The sequence below is a fragment of the Sus scrofa genome, chromosome 13 (genome assembly GCF_054392235.1).
Source record: "Sus scrofa isolate SSC_HxYL_T2T_F1_AM1 chromosome 13, Sscrofa_HxYL_maternal_Yorkshire_Landrace_v2.0, whole genome shotgun sequence".
Taxonomy (NCBI): Eukaryota; Metazoa; Chordata; class Mammalia; order Artiodactyla; family Suidae; genus Sus; species Sus scrofa.
In genome coordinates, this window is record NC_139395.1 from 41,265,585 (window position 1) to 41,289,225 (window position 23,641).

Here is a 23,641-nt window from a genome sequence, read left to right on the forward strand (position 1 = left end):
GTGTCTCTTTTAGCTTTAGCTGCTGTTGGAAGCCTTTTTTTGTCTACGATCAGAGCAAAATATATTCATCAACTCATGCCTCATGCATCTGTTTCCCATCTCTCCAGGGAAAGCTTTATTTCATATTTTCTGAGTATTAATTTATTACTCACCCACTTTCCAGTATTCTGTCATTTGTAATTGTGACTTATTTGATTCTTTATCATTTCCTTTTAAACTTCTTCTTATGGAAAATATCAGACAAACATAAAAGAGGATCCAAAAAAAGACCCCATCATCATCTTCCACAATTACCAGTGTTCTCCTGTCTTATTCCATCTGTCTCCTTCTTTGCTGGAGTATTTTAGAACAAACCACATAAATGTCATTTTGCCTATAAATACTTATGTTCCCTTGATTTTTCGGGCCACACCTGCAGCATGCAGAAATTTCCGGGCCCCAGGGGTCAAACCTGAGCCATGGTAGTGACCTGAGCCACAGCAGTGACAATGGTGAGCCCTTTACCACTAGGCTACCAGGGAGCTCCTCTTGTTTCTTATCTATTTTTTTTTTTTTTTTTTTTGTCTTTTTGCTATTTCTTTGGGCCGCTCCCGCGGCATATGGAGGTTCCCAGGCTAGGGGTCGAATAGGAGCTGTAGCCACTGGCCTACGCAAGAGCCACGGCAACGCGGGATCTGAGCTGCGTCTGCAACCTACACCACAGTTCACGGCAACACCGGATCGTTAACCCACTGAGCAGGGGCAGGGACCGAACCTGCAACCTCATGGTTCCTAGTCGGATTCGTTAACCACTGCGCCACGACGGGAACTCCTCTTATCTAATTTTTAAATAACTTTTTGTCTTGAAATAATCTCAGACTTACAGAACAGTTACCAAAAATGCTCCTTCACTCAGCTTACTCTGATGTTAACATCTTACACAACCACAGTGTAATTACTAAAACTAAGAAATTAACACAGCACTAATACTAGACCACAGACCTCACTCAAATTCTGCCGGTTGTCTTACTAATGTCCTTTTTCTGGCCCAGGAGCCCATATTGCATTTAGTTGTCCTGTCTCCTTAGTCTCCTCCAATGTGGGACCTCCTCAGTCTTTCCTTGTCTTTTATGACTTAAACTCTCATAGAGTCCTGGTCAGGTATTTTATAGAATTTCCTTCAATTTGGGTTTAATGTTTTCTCTATTAACTAATCTACAGACCATATTCAGAGCTAGAGCTGGAACTAGGCCCAAGTTTCCCCAATTTAGAAGTACAAATTGAAGTTATGTATTTTGGGCAAGAAAGCTGCAGAAATGAGGTTACCCTTCTCAGCGCTGTGTGTAAAAGGTACATGATGTCAGTATATTGTTACTGGGAATGTTAATGTTGATTATTTGGTTCAGAGGCTGTCTGCCAAACTCCTCTGCTGTAAAATTTCTATTTTTACCTTTGTAATTAATATGTATCTCATAGGGAGATACTTGGAGGAGATGGGAACATTTCCTTTTTCTCATCATACTTTCACCCACTAATTTTAGCATCCATCAGTGGATCTTGTCTGAAACAGTTATCACTGTGGTGTTCGTCAAATGATGACTTCTTTTTTTAATGATGAGTTTCTATTTGCACCATTTTTTCTACAGTTATTATACCATAAGGGAGATCTGTCTCTTCTCCCCTATTTATTTATTCAATAATTTATTCATATCAATATTGATTCATGGATATTTAGTTTATTCTATGGGTTATAATCCATTACTATTGCTTTTTAACTTTTCTATTCAGATTGTCCCATATTTAGCCATTGGGAGCCCCTTCCTTTTGGCTTCTGTGCCCTTTTGATATATGCCCATCATTTCTTGAGAACTTGCTTACATTGTGGCACTGTAAGATGTTTTAAGCTTATTTTATATGTTCCCTTTCCCAGCCCTGTAAACAATTATTTCTTCAAGGAGCTCTGATTCCTTTTAATGAAGAATAATATTTATTTATTTAGTATTTTTTTTTTTTTTTTAGGGCCTCACCTGCGACATGTGGAGGTTCCCAGGCTAGGGGTCAAATCAAAGCTGTAGCCGCTGGCCTACCCTACAGCCATAGCAGTGCAGAATCTGAACCGTATCTGCGACCTACACCACAGCTCACAGCAATGCTGGATCCTTAACCCACTGAGCAAGGCCAGGGATAGACCCTGAGTCCTCATGGATGCTAGTCAGGTTTGTTAACCATGAATGGGAACTCCTGAAGAATGATATTTAGAAACCAAGATCTGAGTGCTGGGTGGGCTCATTGCTGCCGTGGTGTCATTGTTGTCAGACTCCCCAGTGGTCAGAACTAGGAGCCACATGTTTGTGGATAGATCCCTACACCCAGCCATTCCTCCTGTTCATGTTGCCCCCTGTCATTCTGGCATAGTCCCTCTCCAGTCCTCCAGCTCAGATCTGAGCTGAGGCCCTCAAGGTGGTCTCACCAACCCCTGGTGAGATACCCTGCCCTCCCTTCCTTTGCATTTTCTTCTTAAACCCTTGTCCTTTCCTTTATTTTCTCAATTCTGTTCCTCTCCCCACCTTAAAGATGAATTAACTCTCTCTCCTTCCAGCCTCTTTGTGAGCAGCCTTTGTACCATCTGGACCATGGTGATGGTAAGGATAGTTGGTTCCCATAGCGGGACCAAAGGACATTGGTCAGAAATTGTCAAGTATCAGCAATTTAACATGGTTCAACCTAGCTGGTGAGGCTGGGTGGAGAATTTCTAGATGAGGACACATATATTTGGAAAAATACATGCACCAATGTCATTTTACAGATACAGGTATAGATATAAAATGTTAATTTCAGAAAGTAGAAGTTGATGAAGTCCTGTTGTCTTGGGGAGCAGGTGTTGCAGAAGAGAGACTTGTGCATGAGAAGTTCTTGGGGGAAGGGGATGCTGAATTTGAGGCATGAAAGATTTCCCCTTTATTATCAGCAGGTGCATGGGTTTGAAAAGACTAAAAAACACTGACGCTTAAGCGGATTTCTCAGCTACATGGTTTCTGAGCTCATAGAGATCCTGCCCTAGAGATGAACAGGGCTGACTGGAGGCACAGCAGCCAGCTAAGAAGGCAGCTGCTGTGCCCTGTCCTCTGACCCCTTGGCTAATGTCAGGTGTTCCCTGTGCTGTTCCCGTGCAGGCTAAGGGTGAGATTCTTCAACTGTCTGAACAGTCCTAGGTTTCAGAGCAGGTATAATATTCTTCCTGGTAGGGTGGAAAAATGGGAGCAAATGCCTGCAGCGCACCCAGGCCTCCCTGTAGGTGTGTGTGTGTGTGTGTGTGGGACAGGAAGTTTAACCCTTTGGAGATTTTGTGGTGACACTCAAACACAATTGGACCACCAAGGGGACACATTTCTACCCATCTTTCCAAGGAGGTCTGAAAACCAGCAGGCATAATTTCCCGGCAGTAGCTTTCAGTGAGAGCAGATGTTCGCTGTCTCTGTGGTGCGAGTGTGGTGCATGTCCCGGGAAGGGGCACCTGGGTCCTGGTGTGCAGCCAGGGAACAGGGCTCACAGGCCTTCAGTCCCCTTTGTGCCCATGGTAAGGCAAAGTCCTTACCTAGCAGTACCAGGCACGTCAGCCCCTAGCGGGGATTTTCCCTGAGGCCTCTTGTCACACAAACCTCTGTTGGTTACCTTTCACTGCAGCAGTGCTTCTAGCCCCAGAATGTCAGGGACCAATGATAAGAACTGAATGAATGACTTCTTCAGCTCAGATATCTCACATGGTTTTGACTGTGTTTGACCGGTGGTTCTGATGATCTTGGCTGGGCTTACTTACAAATCTGAAGGTCATCTGAGCCAGATGGAACATGGCTGGGAGGGACCAGCAAGGTAGGCTGAACACATTTTTTTCCTCAGGGCAATACCCTAAGTGTAAAGAAGGCAAGGCCAGTGATGCAAGTGCTGTTTATGTTTTTTTCTGCTAACATCTCATTGGCCAAAGCAAGTTATATGGCTAAGCCCACACTCAAGGTTCAGGAATGTATCCCCGCCACCCCACCCCCCACCCCGCTGCATGTGCAGGCATCCCGTGGAAACAAGAGAGGGGTGGTGGTGAAGTTTTGAAAGGTCTAATGTATGCTGTCTTCCAGTGTACAAAATGGTGCAAGGGTCCAGGGCCAGAGCAGAGTCCAGCACAGTGCCTGGCATGGAGTGGGTGCTTGGGGTGACTCCAGATACACCCAGCCAACACCTTTTCCTTTATCCATCTCTCCTTCTGCAGGCCTAGGCTGGTCCTCAGGTTGCCGGCAGGGATGGGTAAGGCCTTCCAGGCCCTTGGCACTTCCCAGGGGCCATTGTCCCACTAGGGTCCCTCAGCAGCGCTAGGATGCACCTCTCAGCCGTGCTCAATGCGCTCCTGGTGTCGGTGCTGGCGGCGGTGCTGTGGAAGCATGTGCGGCTGCGCGAGCATGCAGCCTCACTGGAAGAGGAGCTGGTGCTCGGCCGTCGGGCCCCTGAGCCGGCCCCTACGCTGCGCATCGACTACCCGAAGGCTCTGCAGATCCTGACAGAGGGTGGCACGCACATGGTGTGCACCGGCCGCACGCACACTGACCGCATCTGCCGCTTCAAGTGGCTCTGCTACTCCAGCGAGGCCGAGGAGTTCATCTTCTTCCACGGCAACGCCTCTGTCATGCTGCCCAGCCTGGGCTCCCGGCGCTTCCAGCCGGCCCTGCTTGACCTATCCACCGTGGAGGACCACAACACCCAGTACTTCAACTTCGTGGAGCTGCCGGCCGCCGCCCTGCGCTTCATGCCCAAGCCAGTGTTCGTGCCCGACGTGGCCCTGATTGCCAACCGCTTCAACCCCGACAATCTCATGCACGTCTTCCACGACGACCTGCTGCCCCTCTTCTACACGCTGCGCCAGTTCCCCGGGCTGGCCCGTGAGGCCCGGCTCTTTTTCATGGAGGGCTGGGGTGAGGGCGCCCACTTTGACCTCTATAAGCTGCTCAGCCCCAAGCAGCCCCTCCTGCGGGCACAGCTGAAGGCCCTGGGCCGACTGCTGTGCTTTTCCCACGCCTTTGTGGGCCTCTCCAAGGTCACCACCTGGTACCAGTACGGCTTTGTCCAGCCCCAGGGCCCGAAGGCCAACATCCTTGTCTCAGGCAACGAGATCCGGCAATTTGCACGGTTCCTGACGGAAAAGCTGAATGTGAGCCACGCAGGGGGCGCCCTGGGCGAGGAGTACATCCTGGTCTTCAGCCGCACCCAGAACAGACTCATCCTGAATGAGGCAGAGCTGCTGCTGGCCCTGGCGCAGGAGTTCCAGATGAAGACGGTGACAGTGTCCCTGGAGGACCATGCCTTTGCAGATGTCGTGAGACTGGTCAGCAACGCCTCCATGCTGGTCAGCATGCACGGGGCCCAGCTGGTCACTGCCCTTTTTCTGCCCCGAGGGGCCGCCGTGGTGGAACTTTTTCCTTACGCCGTCAACCCTGACCACTACACCCCCTATAAGACGCTGGCTACGCTGCCTGGCATGGACCTCCAGTACATAGCCTGGCGGAACACGATGCCCGAGAACACAGTCACGCACCCGGAACGGCCCTGGGACCAGGGGGGCATCGCCCACCTAGACCGTGCAGAGCAGGCTCGCATCCTGCAAAGCCAGGAGGTCCCGCGGCACCTTTGCTGCCGGAACCCCGAGTGGCTCTTCCGAATCTACCAGGACACCAAAGTGGACATCCCGTCCCTCATCCAAACCATACGGCGCGTAGTGAAGGGCCGGCCGGGGCCGCGGAAGCAGAAGTGGACGGTCAGCCTGTACCCCGGCAAGGTGCGGGAGGCGCGGTGCCAGTCGTCGGTGCAGGGCGCCTCCGAGGCCCGCCTCACCGTCTCCTGGCAGATCCCGTGGAACCTCAAGTACCTGAAGGTGAGGGAGGTGAAGTATGAAGTGTGGCTCCAGGAGCAGGGAGAGAACACCTACGTGCCTTACATCCTGACCCTGCAGAACCACACCTTCACTGAGAACATCAAGCCCTTCACCACTTACCTGGTGTGGGTCCGTTGCATCTTCAACAAAACCCTCCTGGGACCCTTTGCAGACGTGCTTGTGTGCAACACGTAGCGAGTGGGCCTGGCCAGGTGTCAGCAGGGTGGTTCCTCCAGCTCGGCATCCCTGGGCCCACCAGTCCCTGGGGGTGGCTTCTGGGAATTATTTATTTATTGAGCAGCCCTGTGCCTCTGGGTCATCTTACTGCATTGGAGGTGTGGGGTTCCCAGCGCACCTCTTTGCACAGGTATGATGGGGCCTCCCCACCCCCTTCTCCCGTCCTGAGCATCCTACCCCTGGAGAAGGTCCTTATGGGGAGGAGGAAGAGAGGGTAAGAATCCCAAAGAACCTCTGGCTCAGTGATCATGCCGTTCCCTATGGAGCGTTTCTGGTTGGTATCCGGGTTTTTGGAAGCTGCAGGTAATCATGTGGTTGTTCGGGCGGGAGGCACCTCAGCTTCCATCATCATGAAATTCACCTATAGCCCCCGTGAAGGGTGTGTTTGGAACATTCATTAAATAATTATAAATATCGTGGTCAAGTCTTTTATTGGACAGTGGGAAGGGGGACTGGTAGCCAATACCCAGATGCCCTTTCATCTAGATTGTCAGCTGAGGAGATGTGGCCAAGGGAAGGCGTCGAGGCCTGGGAAGCAGTGCAGGCTGGCTGGATTCCGTCCTGATGCTGGGTGAGTATTATGTTTCCATCTGTGTGGGCTGAAGCCTGGAATTAGGTGGGAGAAGGCAGTGGGGAGGGGCTGCTTGGGCTTCACTAGACATTTGGGCACATGGTGGATACATGCATCTGATTCACTTAGAAGGATGTAGGACACGACTCTCAGCAAGTCAGCATGGCCGCATCAAGTGACTTCTTCCACAGAAGGAGTCCTCACACTGGTCCCGGGGCCATTCTCTTACCCTCTCCCCCCACTGACGGCTCAAGGCTGAGGGGATGGCGTCCCCATTGGTAGCTGTGGGAGCCACTTTGGTGGTTTAGAAGCCATATAGGAGCAGTTATCTTTCAAACAGCCCACAGTCAAGTCCCCAGGGTCCCGAGAGAAACCTGCCCGGTTATAGGAGCTATTGCACTGAGGGAGGCCTCAGCTCAGGTATCCTACCAGATAGTTTAGTTCATTCTGGGTCCTTCCAGTCCAGATGCTGTTTCTCAGAGGTCATCTTTACCATGCGCAGTTTTGCTGAGTACCACACCTGACGTTGAACTTTTATCCATCTTCTGTGGAAACAGAAAATTAAGATCAAATTTGTCTTTAGAAAAGGAGAGAGTTTTAGATTTTTTTCCCATAGGGAGACCATGTGATGCAGGTCTGATGTCCGAGAAGAAGAGAGGGAAAGGGGCTTCTGGGAGGTGGAGTCTCAGGTTTTAGCTTGGTTATAAGAGTTGTGCCAGGCTGATGGGGAGCCCCTGAGGCCAAGGTGTGTGTTAGGTAAATATCCTGGTCACTGGCTGAGAGCCCAGCTCTCACGTAGCCTGAAACCTGGAGAGACAGCCCTTGACTGCCAGGGATTCAGGAGTGGGGGTGCAGGAAAAGTCTTAGCTGAGGTGGCGGGCAAGCCTCAGGGGTTCAGGTGGGGACCACCCACTCATCCAAGGGCTCAGGCCAAGGGCAAACCATCTCTTGATGTCCCTAAGACCCTTCCTGCAGGTCCTGTGCCCTCCCGCACCCAGGCAGAGCTCTTTCTCTGCCCCCTCTTGCCCACAGAGCTGCCCCACACTTCCCAAGGCCTCACTTAGCATACAGAACACCAGGTCACAGGTCAGACAGAAGGTGTAAAACTGGGCCTGTTTCCAAACACCTGGAACCTGTGGCCACCACAGCACATGACCTCTAGCTCTTTTCACACTCTGACTTCTCTGGGGGGAATTTGCTCAGTAAGATTTATTGAGGAGTTCCTGTTGTGGCTCAGTGGATTAAGACTTCAACTAGTATCCATGAGGATGCTGATTCAGTCCCTGGCCTTGCTCAGTGGGTTAAGGATCCATCATTGCCCCGAGCTGCGATGTAGGTCACAGACATGGCTCAGATCTTGCATTGCTGTGGCTGTGGTGTAGGTCAGCAGTGGCTCTGATTGAACCCCTAGCCTGGGAACTTCCGTATGCCACAGGTGCAGCTCTAAAAAGATGAAGAAAAGAAAAAAGAATTAAAAAAAAAAAGACATTGAGAGGATAAATGTAGGAAGAAAGGAAGGATGCTATGGTGGTTGGGAGCAGGGGCTCTGGAGTCAGGCCTAGGTTTAGATCCTAGCTCCACCAGTTACCTGCTCTGTGACCTTGGGCAAGAGACTCAACCTCTCTGAGCCTCGGTTTCATTTTCTGATGGTGGGAGCAATAATGCCTACCTCAGGAGTTGCTGTGAAGTTTTGCAGTAAGGAACCTATGTAAAGCTCATGGCACAGCGGAGGCACTGTATGTGTTCTGCTCATGCCAGGCAGTGCTTCTCCAACCATGTGGTCTCAAGCAAGCTGCTCTCTCCCCAGCTAAGGTTCTTTGTAGGGTGAGAATCATAGAGCGAGGACTGTGGTAAGGCATTCAAGAACTTGCCCTTGTAAAGCTTTAACACCATGCCAGATGTGCAATACATTAGTTATTACAGATCCGGAATCCCATGCTCAAACCCTAGAGGCCAGATATGATTCCAGATTCTGAGTTTTCAGAGGTAATCTGGTGCCTATACTGTGTATTATGCTAGAATCTCAGAAAGATCTGAGGTTACACCCAGTCACCAAACACATTGGTATGTCTGTGATGAAATGTATGAATACTCACACTAAGCGGGACGTGAGTTTTGGCACCAAATGTAAGAAAAAGCTTTTGACTTTCAGAGCTTGAGGGATTGTTGGAATTGCATTTAGAGAGCTGTGAATCATCAGCCTCTCCTGCTCGGAAACACCATCATTTTTCTTGGAAATGCCGAGGTCAGGGGTCAGGCCTGCTGTTCCACCATTGATGGCCTTGACAGAGCCCCTTGGCCAGTCTCTTTCTCAGATTTGCCTGTAGCTGAGCAGACCCCCACGGCCCCCACACTGCAGACCCATCGCCCAGTTCCTGGCCTGGCAGCCTCTCTGTTTGATGGATGGGAATGTCCTGATTCACCATCCCCTGCCGTTTGCTTCCCTTGGCACATGGTTCTCATTCCAGAGGTAACGCCTGGGGAGATGAGGGGCAGGCAGCCCCAGCACTCACTGAGGCTGAGGTGGTTTTTTGAAAAGGATAAAAAGTACTTGAAGTTTCAAATTTGTAGAGAAGACACAGTTTGTAGACTTAACAGACTTTCACAGGCGAAGAGCAATGGGCAGGGAGTCAAATGCATGTGAATGTGCTTGACCAGAGTCACAGTTTGCGGTTCACACTCCAGGGAACTGGCCCTGCCTCATCATCAGCTCTGAGTCCAAGGGCATCAGAGGAAGAGGAGCTGTCAGAGAGGCGGGGAGGGCAGTGGGAGCACCTTTGAGTGGTGGCCCTGAGTTTAAGACCTGCCAGCACACGTTCTGCCTGGGCTTGAATTCTGGCTCTTCCACCTATCAGCTGGGTGACCTTGGGCAAGTCCCTTATCCCCTCTGTGCCTCATCTGTGAACTGGAGGTAGCAGTCCTCACACCTCCGCACTGGTTGTGGTGAGTTTAAATGCTCTGATCCATGCAGAGAGGATCATGGTGCTGGCACACAGTCATCACTCAGTGTCTGGGGTTATTATAGCCAGTGCTTGGAAAACTGCACTCAAGTCCAGTCCTCTGAAAGTCAAAATTATTTGGAAAAATTTTTAAGGATATGTAGAGAGAGAGAGAGAGAAAAAAAAAAAAAAAGACGTTCAGAGCCAGGAGGTAGGGATCAGCACATTGAGAGGCCTCTGCCCCCAAATTGGAGCCCTTCTCAGCTGAAGGTAGCTGAGGCCTGACCCTGGAGTTCTGTGGACTCAGGCAGAGCTGGGCTTGGAGCACCCCCTCCACATATGCATCCCCCAGGGAGGAAGAGGCCAGTGTTGGGGGAGTGTCCAAGGTGGCATCTCTGTGCAGGGGGCTAAGAGGGAAACGGCCCTGTCCCACAGTGCCATGGGCAGTGGGCATGAGCTGGGCAGGCTGGGAGGGGCCCACAGTGCCTGCCATGTGTCCCCCCTTCTGTGCTAAGCAGACCTGTCCACATCAGGACACAGAAGTGCCAGCTGGAAGCCTGGGGACTTGCTCATGGAGAGAAAGATTCTGGCTTGGTGTCCAGAGAAACTCTTCACACACATCCATCAGCTGCCCCACCCTCCTTCCACTGGGTATATGTCCCCTCCTTTCCCAGGCAGCCACCCAGACCTATTTCAATGCAGAGGAGAACCGCTCTAGGGCATATGGCTCAGTTGCCTCCCTATAGGGCACTGGCCAGCTGCCTTCACCTGATTACCATCAAACTTTGTTTTACGCCTCATAGGCAAGCAGTGTGAAAATAAAGGCCAACCAAATGAGATCACCCGAATAGTGGCCCTGTAATCAAAGCCTGCTACAGCAAAGGAGACAGGACCAGCATTTGCTTTCAGCAGGGACCCTGAGGCACACCAAGGCGTGGGAAGGCTTTTTAGTGGAAAAAAGGATTGGCTTCAGGGATGCCCTGACTGGAGGGCTAACTTGGGCTGTGGGCTAACTTGAAGAGGGGCATCCTGTGTGATTGGTTAGAGGGGGATCTTTGACTTTCTCTGGTTGGCCCTGAGTTGAAAGTGGGAACAAAAAATAGTGAAGCTGGACGTTATGGTCAAGTCCTGATCATTCGGGGCCAGTTGCTACAGATGTTGTGGTTTGCGTTCCTAAGCTGATGGCTGCAGAGTTTGTGTGTTAGTTCTGTTGTCACAGATGTCTGGCTGTGGTCAGTTTATATAGTCAGTTTCTCAGCAGCAAGACGGTGCCCGCTGTCTTTGTCAAAAGGGGCAGTCTGAGTCACAGAGTTAGAACGAGCCTCATTCTGACATGGGAGCCTAACTCTGCTTTCCCAATGAAAGGCTTTTGCATATTACTGTCTCCTTAGCACTTCCTAGAGTAGCAGTTGTCTCACTCTCACTGTTGGCTGAGTGCAGGCCCATCAGGCAGGAGGAGGGGAACAGATGCTCTAGGCAGGCGGCAGAGGAGGTCTGTTAACCCTGGTTGAGTCCAGGAGGGGAGGCATATCGCTTGATAAAGCTGTTCTTGGAAAGAAAAGAGAAAGAGAGAAAATACAGGAAGTCAAACGAAGACAAACATATTAGTGATCTTAAGAAAAATAACTGGCATTTCTGTTGTGGCTCAATAGTAAGGAACCTGACTAGTATCCATGAGAATGTGGGTTCGGGAGTTCCCGTTGTGGCTCAGTGGTTAACAAATCCGACTAGGAACCATAAGGTTGCGGGTTCGATTCCTGGCCTTGCTCTGTGGCTTAAGCATCCAGCGTTGCCATGAGCTGTGGTGTAGGTTGCAGACGCGGCTCGGATCCCACGTTGCTGTGGCCCTTGCGTAGGCCGGTAGCTACAGCTCTGTTTCAACCCCTAGCCTGGGAACCTCCATATGCCGCGGGAGTGGCCCAAGAAATGGCAAAAAGACCGAAAAAAGAAAAAAAGAATGTGGGTTCGATCCCTAGCTGTACTCAGTGGGTTAAGGATCTGGCGTTGCTGTGAGCTCTGGTGTAGGTTGAAAATGTGGCTCAGATCAGGTATTGCTGTGTCTGTGGTGGAGGCCAGTGGCTACAGTTCTAGTTCAGCCCCTGGCCTGGGAACTTCCATATGCTGCAGGTGTGGCCCTAAAAAAAGAGAGAGAAAGAGAGAGAAGTACCTGAACCATCTGAAACCACACTCCCTCTTCCAAGGGCCTAAATCTGTGGATGCCAGAACTGAAAAAACAAACAAACAAAAAAACCAAATCAGTGGAACAGGCCATTTCTGCATCCCCATGCCTGCTGAAGATGCCAGAAATGAGAGTTGATATCAGCCCCTAACTGCCCCTCGCCCATACTAGGTTGGAAGCACCTTAGAAAGGTTATAAAAGATCTAGAGAAAGACACAAGGAGCAGATGGTGTTATGGAAGAGTGCTTTCAAACCTTTGAGAAGTACATGATTCCTGTGTCAGTTGTTCCAGAGCATCACAAAGATGGGGAAAAATTTCATGAGGGCTGCTTAATTTTAATGATAAGTCAGCCATGGAGCACACACACACAAAAAATGAAAACTTTATACCATGTGAATATATATGCAAAGATTCTAAATAAAATATTAGCAAATTAAACACTGTTGTTCCTAATATACTTTACCCAAGTAGGTTTATTCTGGAAATTTAAAGATAATTTAGCATTAGAACATGAACGAGAAAAACTATATGTTCTGTAGACAGTAAAAGGGCATTTAATAAAATTGTCTGTAGACAATACAAAGGCATTTAATCAAGGCGTCCCACTCTTGATTTTTGAAACAGTCTTTTAGTAAGCTAAGAATAAAAAAACACAAAACTTCCTTAAGCTAATGAAAGATATTTAACTGAAACTGTTTCTTTAACACTGATAACAGTCACTGGTGAAACTCTAGAGGTGCCCTCGTTAAAGTCAGGAATAAGATGAAGATGCTTGGTGTTGTTACTGTGTTACTCAGCTTTCCTCCTGAGATCCCAACCAAAGTAGTAAGATTACAAAAATAATTGAAGATAATAACACACACACATGTTTGTGCAATAAAAATGTAAAATTATCATTATTTTGAAGATACTTTCTACTTAAAAACTCCAAGGTATGCTCTAGAAATCTATCTATAAAAATCGAATCAAGGGAAAAAAACTCATTCTCTGGAGTTCCCACTGTGGCTCAGTGGGTTAAGAACCTGACTAGTACCTATGAGGATGAGGGTTCTATTCATGGCCTTGCTCAGTGGGTGAAGGGTCTGGCATTGCTGCAAGCTGTGGGATAGTTTGCAGATGCGACTGGGATCTGGCGCTGCTGTGGCTGTGGCGTAGGCCGGCAGCAACATCTCTGACTTGACTCCTAGCCTGGGAATTTCCATGTGCTGTAGGTGTAGCCCTAAAAAGCTAAAAAAGAAAGACAAAAATTAAACGGTATCTTAAAAATGACCTCATTTCTTGAAGAAAACTTTCATATGTTACTGGAAGTTATAAAACAACAAATGGATTAGTAAACCCTATCCCTGAATCATAGCACTCAAAATTGCAAATAGTCAAAATCCTAATTAATTTATAAATTCATTGCAATTCCAGTTGAGAAACACCAAAGGAATTTTGAGGACAATGGGAAGGAGTGGTATCTTTCATAGATTGACACTATTTTGTTAAAGAAAAATCCACAGGAATTCCCATCGTGGCACGGTGAAAACGAATCTGACTAGGAACCATGAGGTTGCTGGTTCGATCCCTGCCCTTGCTCAGTGGGTTAAGGATGCAGTGTTGCTGTGAGCTGTGGTGTAGGTTGCAGACATGGGTCGGGTCTGGTGTGGCTGTGGTTGTGGTGTAGGCCGGAATCTGCAACTCTGATTAGATCCCTAGCCTGGGAACCTCCATATGCCATGGGTGTGGCCATAAAAAAGCAAAAAAAAAAGGAAAAAAAAAAGAAAAATGCACAAAAATAGCAAAGAAGGGAATTAAAGAAAAAGATGAGAGTTTGCCCTATCAAATAGCATAATATCAAAGCAACTTTAATTAAAACAGTGTTATATTGATGCCAGAACTGAAAAAACAAGTTAGTGGAAAAGAAGTTTACAGATGGACCTCTGTACATGTGGAAATGTAAGTATATTGTTAAGAGTATACTTGCAGATCAATTGAGAAAGAGTAGCTTTTTTTTTTTTTTTTTTTTTTTTTTTTTTGTCTTTTTGTCTTTATAGGGCCGCACCTGCAGCATATGGAGGTTCCCAGGCTAGGGGTCTAATCAGAGCTGTTGCTGCCGGCCTATGCCAGAGCCACAGCAATGCCAGATCCAAGATGTGTCTGTGACCTACACCACAGCTCATGGCAACGCTGGATCCTTAACCCACTGAGTGAGGCCAGGGATTGAACCAGCAATCTTATGGTTCCTAGTTGGATTCGTTTCTGCTGTGCCACTATGGGAACTCCACAATAGAAGGGGAGAGAATAAAACTTAAATTATATCCCTAAACTAACACCATTCTCAAATATAAATTTTATGTGGATTTAAAGTAAATGTAAAATAAATGGCTGTATACATACTAGGGAAAAAGGGAGATTATTTCCATAGTCTTGAAATACTGACAGGCTTTCTAAGAAGGCATAAAACTCAGAAGAGTTAAAGGGAAAGATAAACAGATTTGACTGCATGGAAATAAAAATTCACATGACAAAAAACTCCATAAACAAAGTCAATAGACAAATGACAGACTGGAAGAAAATACCGCATAACTAACAACAAAAAGATTGGTGACACTAATTAGATTCACGGATCTCTAATAAATTTACTAATTAGACTCACAGATCTGTAAAAAATTGACAAGGAAAGAACAAACATCTCAAAAGAAAAGGATCACTCACAGAATGTAAAATACAAATGACCAGTAAATAATTGTAAAGATAACCTTGTTAGTGACTAAGTGAAAGGCAGTTTTAAAAATAGATTTCCCTAAGCCTTCCTAAACTGTTGGTGAGAATGTAAATTGGTACAACCACCATGGAAAACAGTACAGCAGTTCCTCAGAGAACGAAAAATAAAACTGCCAGAAATTCTACTCCTAGGCATCTATTTAGACAAAACTATAATTTACTTTTACTATATGTATGCCTTTACCAGTGAGCCTTGTCATTTTTAATATTTTCGTTTCTAGTTGTGGCCTTTTCTTTTCCACCTAGAGAAGTTCCTTTGGTATTTGCTGTAAAGCTGGTTTAGTGACTGAATTCTCTTTTGCTGGTCTGTAGGCTTCTGGTTTCTCCTTCAAATCTGAATGAGAGCCTTGCTGGGTAGAGTAATCTTGGTTTTTCCTTTCATCACTTTAAGTATATCATGCCACTCCCTTCTGTCTTGCAGAGTTTCTGCTGACAAATCTGCCGATACCTTTATTGAGGTTCCCTTGTATATTATTTTTCTTTTCCCTAGCTGCTTTCAATATTTTCTTTTTGTCTTTAATTTTGGTCAGTTTGAGTAATATGTGTCTCAGATGTTCCTCCTTGGGTTGATTTTTATGGTACTCATTGTGCTTCCTGGATTTGAGTGAGTGATTCTTTTCCCAACTTCTTAGGGAAGTTTTGGGCTATTATCTCCTCAAATACTTTTTCTGGCCCTTTCTCTCTTCTCCTTCTGGTACCCCTATAATGTAGATGTTGGCGTGTCTAACATTGTCCCAGAGTTCTCTTAGACTGTCCTCATTTCTTTTCAGTCTTTTTTCTGTTCTGCATCAGTGATTTCCACTGGTCTATCCTCCACCTTGCTTATTTGTTCTTCTGCCTCCTGTATTCTGGTGTTGGTTGTTTCTAATGAATATTTTTATTTCAGTTATTGTATTTTGCATCTCTGCTTGCTTAATCCTTCAATCTTGTATTTCTTTGCTCAGTGTTTCTTGTAATTTATCAATCTTTGCCTCCAGTTTATTTCCAATGTCTTGAACCATCTTCACTATCATCAGTCTAAAGTGTTTTTCCTGGAGGCTGATAATCTCCAGATCACTTAGCTGTTTTTCTGGTTTTTTTTCTTGCTCCCTTATCTGAGTCATTGTTCTCTGCCTTTTCATTTTGTATATATTTTTAGTGTGGTCTCCTTTTTGCAGACAATAGAGTTGTAGTCTCTCTTGCTTCTGATGTCTTCCCCTGTTGTGGCTGAAGTTGGTACAGGGGTGGGGGGGGCTTGCTGTAAGCTTCCTGATGGGAGGGACTGGTGCCTGCCCACTGGTAGGTGGAGCTGATTCTTATCCCTCTGGTGTGTGGGGCTTTGTCTCAGTGAGATTAGAGGGGCTCTGTGCCTGGAGGGTTTTTAGGCAGACTGTTTGCCAAAAGATGGGTGGGGCTGTGATCCCACCTGGATTATTGTTTGGCCTGGGGCCAGATTTTTCCAAAATGGCCACCTCTAGAGGAACACACACTGATGATTTCTGAGAACTTTGCCTCCAATGTCCTTCTCCAACAATGCACCACAGTCACCCCCTGTTTTCCCAGGAGATCCTCCAGGAACCACAGATAGGTCTGACCCAGATTCCTATGGAGTTTCTTCTTTGCCCTGGGACCCAGTGGACGTGAAAACCCATGTATATCTTTCAAGAATGCCATCTCTGTTTCCCCCAGTCCCGTGGAACTCCTGCGCACAAGCCTTGGTGACATTCAATGCCAAATGCTCTGGGGGCTCCTTCTCCCAGTGCCAGATCCCCAGGCGTGAGGACCTGACGTGGGGCTCAGAACTCTCATTCCTGTAGGTGAGTCTCTGTGATACAGTTACTTTCCAGTCTGTGGGCTGCCCACCGGGTGGGTATCGGGTTGCTTATATCACATAATCACTCCTCCTACTGTCTTGATGTGGCCTCCTCTTTATCTTCTGGAGTAGGATATCTTTTTTGATGTTTACAGTCTGTTTGGTTGAAGGTTGTTCATCAGTTGGTTGGAATTTTGTTGTTTTTATGAGAGAAGGCGAGCTCCAGTCCTTCTACTCTACTATCTTAATCTCACCTCCAAAACTATAATTTAGAAAGATACATGCACCCCTATGTTCATTGCAGCACTATTCACAATAGCCAAGACATGGAAACAACCTAAATGTCCATCAACAGAATGGATAAAGAAGATGTGGTACATATATACAATGGAATACTATTCAGCCATAAAAAAGAATGAAATAATGCCATTCACAGTAACATGGATGCAACTAGAGATTCTCATACTTAGTGAAGTATGTCAGAAAGAGAAGGACAAATACCATATGATATCACACATATGTGGAATCTAAAATATAAAACAAATGAACTTATCTATGGAACAGAACAGACTCACAGTCTTAGAGAACAGACTTACGGTTGCCAAGGGGGAGGGAGAGTGGGGAGGAATGGATTGGGAGTTTGGGATTAACAGATGCAAAATATTCTATGTGGAATGAATAACCAACAAGGTCCTACTGTATAGCACAGGGAACTGTTTAATATTCTGTGATAAACCATAATGGGAAAGAGAGAGAGTGTGTGTGTGTGTGTGTGTGTGTGTGTGTGTGTATCTGAATCACATTGCTGTCTGGCAGAAATTAACACAACATTGTAAATCAACTATACTTCAAAAAGATAAATTAAAAAAAATAGATTCAGAGGTGATTCAGATATTACAGCTATCAAACATGCTCTTTAAAATTCCTGTAAATACTTTATTTAAGAAAATACATGACAGGCATTCCCGCTGTGGCGCAGTAGTTAATGAATCCAACTAGGAACCATGAGGTTGCGGGTTAGATCCCTGGCCTTGCTCAGTGGATTAAGGATCCGGCATTGCCATGAGCTGTGGTGTAGGTTGCTCGGATACCGAGTTGTTGTGGCTCTAGCATAGGCCGGTGGCTACAGCTCCGATTAGACCCTTAGCCTGGGACTCTCCATATGCCGTGGAAGCAACCCTAGAAAAAGGCAAAAAGACAAAAAAAAAAAAAAAAAAAAAAGACAAAAGTAGAGAAAATAGATGACAAAATGAAGAGATTTATCAATGAAATATATATATATATATATATTTTTATTTTCCCACTGTACAGCAAGGGGGTCAGGTTATCCTTACATGTATACATTACAATTACATTTTTCCCCCACCCTTTGTTCTGTTGCAATGAAATATATTTTTTAATGAAGCAAATGGAGATTCTAGAATTTAAAAGCTCAATGGGTAGGTTTAATGGCAGATTAGAGACATCTCTCTGAAGAGAGAGATAGCGAACAGTAAGCCAATAGAAAATACCCAGATGAAACATGAAGAGAGGAAAATAAAAAAATATGTAGAAAATATTTAAGAGATACATGGGATATAGTGAAAGGTTTAATGAGTATATAATCAGAAATCTGGAAGGGAGAGACACAGTTATGCAGAAGCAATATTTGAAGAGAAAATAACCAACTATCTTCCCAAATGGATAAAAGACATCCAACTAGATGAAAGGCAACATGAAGCTCTATGAAATCCAAGTATATAAATTATGCGTGTGTGTGTGTGTGTGTGTGTGTGTGTATGAACATACTACTTTCTTTTTTTTTTTTTTTTTTTTCTTTTCTTTGTTAAGGCTGCACTTACAGCATATGGAAGTTCCCAGGCTAGGGGTCAAATCGGGGCTACAGCTGCTGGCCTACACCACAGCCACAGCAACACTGTGGGATCCAAGCCACATCTGCGACCTATACCACAGCTCACGGTAATGCTGGATCCTTAATCCACTGAGCAAGGCCAGGGCTCGAACCTGCATCCTCATAAGTACTAGTCAGGTTCATTACTGCTGAGCCACAGTGGGAATGCCCTACATTCTTCACTAAAGGACAAAGGTGATAAGACTGGATTAAGGAGGATAAGATGTAATTATATGCTTCTTACAAGAAAGTATGAGTGAAAAAGACCACTGCAAAAAGTTATACCACTTTCTTTCTTATATTCTCCAAAGTCTCTACACGTAACACATAATGCATCTTGTTTGAGTTAGGGGAAAACATTGTTTTAAAAAATGTATGGATGCCATAATAATTAAAGGCTGGAAAAGCTCCCTCATCTAATCAAAGTTTCTACATATTACAGAAGCCTGAAAACATGTGGCGATCATTCCTCGCTTTTTCATAAAGATTGTCATAGACAGATGCTGTGGGTGGGAGCTTGGAGGCAATAATGGCTTGGACCTTGCCTCCCCAGGGAGCACAGCCTGCTTCTGTGGATAAAATGACACAGTCTCCAGTCTACAAGGCTTATACTACTCGGGACATACAAGTTGGGAAGTTAAAGTTTTTTTAAAATCCTTTTGTGATTCCTTTATTGAAGCAGTAATGATATGTTCCTTGTGGGCAAAAGTAAAAGCCACTATCCGCTAAAGCATTTCAAAATTACCCTTAATTTCACCATCCGGAGAGCACCACAGCTAGCCTTTTGCTGTATCAGCATCCAAACGGCTTTCTCTGTGTGGTACATCAGTATCCAAAGTGAGGTTAAACTGTGTGCATTGTTTTGGAACCTGCTTTTTTTCACTTGCCAATACATTACTCTTCTTAGTAAGAACATTATTTGGGAAGTGACAGTAATTCTCACAGGAATCACACATAGATTGGAATGAGGTTGCTGACTCATCTGCCTTGGCCAAAACCATTTTCCTTTGAGTGCCTTGAGATGAATGCAGACACTTTTAAATTATCATTTTCTATTTTTAATAAGCCCGTGATTTTCTCTGTTGCTATGGGTGCATGTTTTTACTTGGTCCAAGATTGATATATTTTATTACATTGGGGTGAGTCATTGTATCAGTACTGTGAGCTAATTGCTCACTTTCAGATCATAGAGAAATTATTTTATGGAAGGTTAAAGAGACTTTAGCAATGCTTTTAGTTCAGTCCTCCTACTTAATGGGCCAGAAAATCAAGGTCTGTCATAGATGGAATTGAACTTGGGTCATAGCACTTAGGCAAATGACACATCCTAAGACCACAGAAATGGTTTGCACATTTTCCAAATGCTTTTGTCTCCTGGGAATAGTGTGGCCAGAAAGATTCGAGAATTTTGTAGCATCGTGACAAGACAGTGGATGTGAACAACCACTCCATCGGAAACCTCCTTCCCTTTACAGGAATCTCTACAACCACAATAGAAACTACAGTCAGGTGGACTGATGACATAGTCCAGTATCCCCAGGATGGGTTGGGGTCTAGTGACATTACCAGTAATGGAAAAGAAAGGAGAGTGAGTAATAAACACATGTCCAAGAGGGCGTACTGAGGGTGAAACTGGGGAATTCAAATTACAGTCTGGTCCAGGGAGAAGCCAGGGATCAGAAGCCTGTAACCACAGAAGTAGAGCAGGCGGTGATGGGCAAGGCCAGGCCAAGGGGAAAAGGTACTGGACACTGCAAGTATATTTCTGAGCATGATTCTCAGTGAGTTGTCCTCAACCAACAGCATCAATATCAACTGAGAACTTGGGCTCCATCCCAGAGCTACCGAATCAGAGGCTCTGGTAAACAACAGCCTATATTTTAAACAAGGCTATTGGGTGATTCTGATGCACATCTGAGTTAGAGAACCACTGGTCCAGCACAGTGGTCGCACATTTTAAAATGCCCATATCTGGGCCCTACCCTCAAACATTCTGATTTGAGTGTTCTGGGTTGGGATCATAGATGTCATTCCTCTCCTCCCACAGTTTCCAGGTCTTTCTAATGTGCTGCCAGGGGAGACCCACTGATGTGGGCAAATGAAGCAGAATTGGACTGGCCTCTGCTGGGTTTCCACTGGTTTCTCTGGGGTAGTTTTCAGCTGGTTCCACCAGGGACAAATGGGTGATGGGGAGAGGAATGGCTTGTCCAGAAGGTTTTCCCTGAGGTTTCTGGCCTCTCCCATCACTTCTTTCTTTAGCCTGCCCTCGGCAGAGCAGCATGGGCCATTTTAAAGGGGACAGTTTCTCTCTACCACCAAAAAAATAATGTAGCGATTACAAAAGGGCTTGTTGTCCTTCACCAGTGTCCTCCTGGCTTTGTACCACCCACTTCCTTCCAGATAGATAGACTGGCCTTTGACTAAATATCTAGAGCAGAGTTCCCTTTGTGGCTCAGCGGTTAAAGAACCCAACTAGGATCCATGAGGATGCGGGTTTGATCCCTGGCCTCACTCAGTGGGTTAAGGATCTGGTGTTGCTGTGAGCTGTGAGGTGTGAGCTGTGGTGGATCGCAGATGTGGCTTGGATCCTGCATTTGTGGCTGTGGCATAGAATGGCAGCTGCTGCTCAGATTCGACCCCTAGCCTGGGAACTTCCTTATTCTGCAGATGTGGCCCTAAAATCAATCAATCAATCAATCAATAAGCAAATAAATAAATAAATATCTGGAGCTATGTGTAGCCTCGGGGAGAGGGAAAGAGGTATCCAGGGTGTGTGCTGGGGGTGCTGGCTTCCTAGAAGACAAACACAACTCTAATTGCCTGAAGGTGGCGTAAAAGTGGTATGGAATCAACCATGAAAATTCTGAGTGGTTAAGGTATGGTGTTATTTGATCTGCAGCAAGGTAAAACATCTCACCATTTTCATCTTGGTAGAAAATATAAATTGAAGAAAATCTGGACACATTTTGCTATGGCTTGGGGTCAAGGACAACGCGTCATGCTCACTCTGGCCAACTGGTGCTTGCTGTCTGTACAGGATTGTTTGTGCTCATTGCCATGCACACAGAATTTACAAATCAGGGTACAGGAATAGCTTGCTTTCCTTCAGCATTTTGATTTTTCAGTAGGGCTTGGTTAGAGTTTGTGTTTCTTAATTATTTGAAAACTCTGTGAAAACAAAAGTCCATCCCTCACCCCCAGCAAGCTTTTCTATCCATTCATCTGTCAGTGGACATTTAGGTTATTTCCAAGTCTTGCTGCTATGAACATAGAGGTGCATGTACCCCTTCAGTCATTGTTTTCTTTGAGTATGTGCCCAGGAGTAGGATTGCTGGATCATATGGGAATTTTGTTTTAGTTTTCGGAGGAACCTCCTTACTGTTTTCTGTAGTGGTTGCATTTACATTCCCACCAACAGGGTAGGAGGGTTCCGTTTTCTCCACATCCTCACCAGCATTTATTGTTTGTAGATTTTTTAGTGATGGCCATTCTGACCGGTGAAGTGGTACCTCATTGTAGTAAAACTTACTTTATTTGTTATTGAAAAACTTTAAAGTATTGGATTAACTTAAGTATGTGACTTGACTATTTCTCAATTGTAAATGTTATGAAATCTCAATATCGATCAAGTATTTCCAATGAGAATTTAGCATCTGAATTGAGAAGTACTTTAAGTGTAATGTCCACACACCAGAAGTCAAGGATTTAGTATGAAGAAAGAATGTAAAATATCTCATAATTTTTATATTAGGTATATGTTGAAATGGTATTTCGGATCTTTTGGGTTCAAAATAAATGATTAAAATTAGGTCACCTGTTTCTTTTAACTTTTTAAAAATGCAGCTACTAGGAGTTCCTGTTGTGGCTCAGTGGTAACAAACCCGACTAGGATCCATGAGGCATTGGTTTGATCCCTGGCCTCATTTGGTGGGTTAAAGGATCTGGCATTGCTGTGAGATGTGGTGTAGGTCGCAGGTGTGGCTTGCCTCACGCGTTGCTGTGTCTGTGGTATAGGCTGGCAGCTGCAGCTCTGTTTCAGCCCCTAGCCTGGGAACTTCCATATGCTGTGCATACGGTCCTAAAAAGACATGTGTGGCTTGCATTCTAGTTCTGTTGGACGGCACTGTCGTAGATGAAGGGAGATATTGTGGCTTACCCTTCCTCTAAGGAGATTTCCAGGGAGTGGCTCATGGTTTCTCCACTGGAGAGCTGCCAGCACACAGTGATGCCCCCATCCCCCAGTGATGCTCCCATCCCCCATGTATGGGCTAATGAAGGCCCTGTGTGGGGAATTTGGTGATGTGTCCTGGGACACTACTCTGGCTGTTGGAGAACACTTATTTGAAGAGGCCTGTGGCTCCCCCTTCCCCTGGCCTGGGTCAGTCCACAGGCTACGCCTCACTGAGAAAGGGTATTCATCTCATTACATTTCTAGCCTGGACAAGAAGACAAGTGGATGTCTCTTTAAGACAGGCAGTTCGGAGAGCTCAGAGCCTGGGCTGTCACAGCTCGCTTTCAGGTTCACCTGTAACCATGACAACTCCCTTGACGCAAGTTGCCATGGAACATAATTTAACCTGGATCAGATTTTTAAAAAAGAACGAATGGAAAAACACTCAGCTTTGTCTCAGGGGACTATCGGAAACGGGATCTCCGGTGATATGCTCTTAACTACCATTTTCATTTAATTACTTTTGCTTGTGATTTCCCTGGAGACACGTCTCTGCCAGGAGTGATTTCCTGGGAAGGCCAGGAGCATTTGCAAGGAATGGTTGGTGTTAGGGAATCTAGCAGCTCAATGACCTTGACCTGGTCCTGGGTAGGAAGATTTTCACCACATCCCCTCAAGTCCATCTTATTTCTACTGTACATTTCAAAGGTGGAAAGTGCCCAGAGGGGAATGTAAGATGAGGGGAGTGGGGGATAGATCTGAACCCACTTGAGTTTAGGTCTTGGGTCTATACAACCAAAACCAAGGAGGCACAAAAAGCACAAAAAAGGGGTGGGGAGCATAAGAAGACAGAAAATCAAAGTAATAACAGGAAGATATTGTAACCTTAAATTTAAATAGAAAACATCAATAACTCATTATTTCTTTTGTTTCTTTGGAAAAAGAAGGATTTCCTAGCTTTGTTTGCTGACAATGTCTAATAGCAATAAATGGTCTTCCCACCTGAACTGTAGTCTCCAAGTGCCATTTTCCACTCAAAGGAATCAAGGCTCCTTGAGAAATGGTTGATTCCACACCTGAGGCAGAAAATGCACTGGATGATCCTGGGACACATGGTTATGCTGGAAAAGGAAGAAGCTGTCAATATTAATGGAATCATATCAAAGGCACCCAGGGGTCAACTGGAGGACCTCCCACGGGC

General features: G+C 45.9%; 1 protein-coding gene across 10 annotated transcripts in view; it reads left to right on the plus strand.

The window, feature by feature from the left end:
• LOC110256581 (protein O-linked-mannose beta-1,4-N-acetylglucosaminyltransferase 2) overlaps positions 1-23,641 on the plus strand; it is a 104,686-nt gene that overhangs the window by 15,808 nt on the left and 65,237 nt on the right. For 4 of the 10 annotated variants that reach the window (XR_014822865.1, XR_014822864.1, XR_014822866.1 and 1 more), the window contains exons 2-4: positions 4,241-5,893; positions 6,617-6,701; positions 16,255-16,382. Coding sequence is in view for 3 of the 10 variants with exons in the window: in XM_084987973.1 (XP_084844099.1) it covers positions 4,346-6,088 (1,743 nt within the window). In the remaining 7 variants the exon portion in view is untranslated. Of the gene's footprint in view, positions 1-632; positions 6,550-6,616; positions 6,702-16,254; positions 16,383-23,641 lie in introns of those variants that run through there. The other 6 variants (XR_014822863.1, XR_014822868.1, XM_084987973.1 and 3 more) reach the window with 4 other exon arrangements.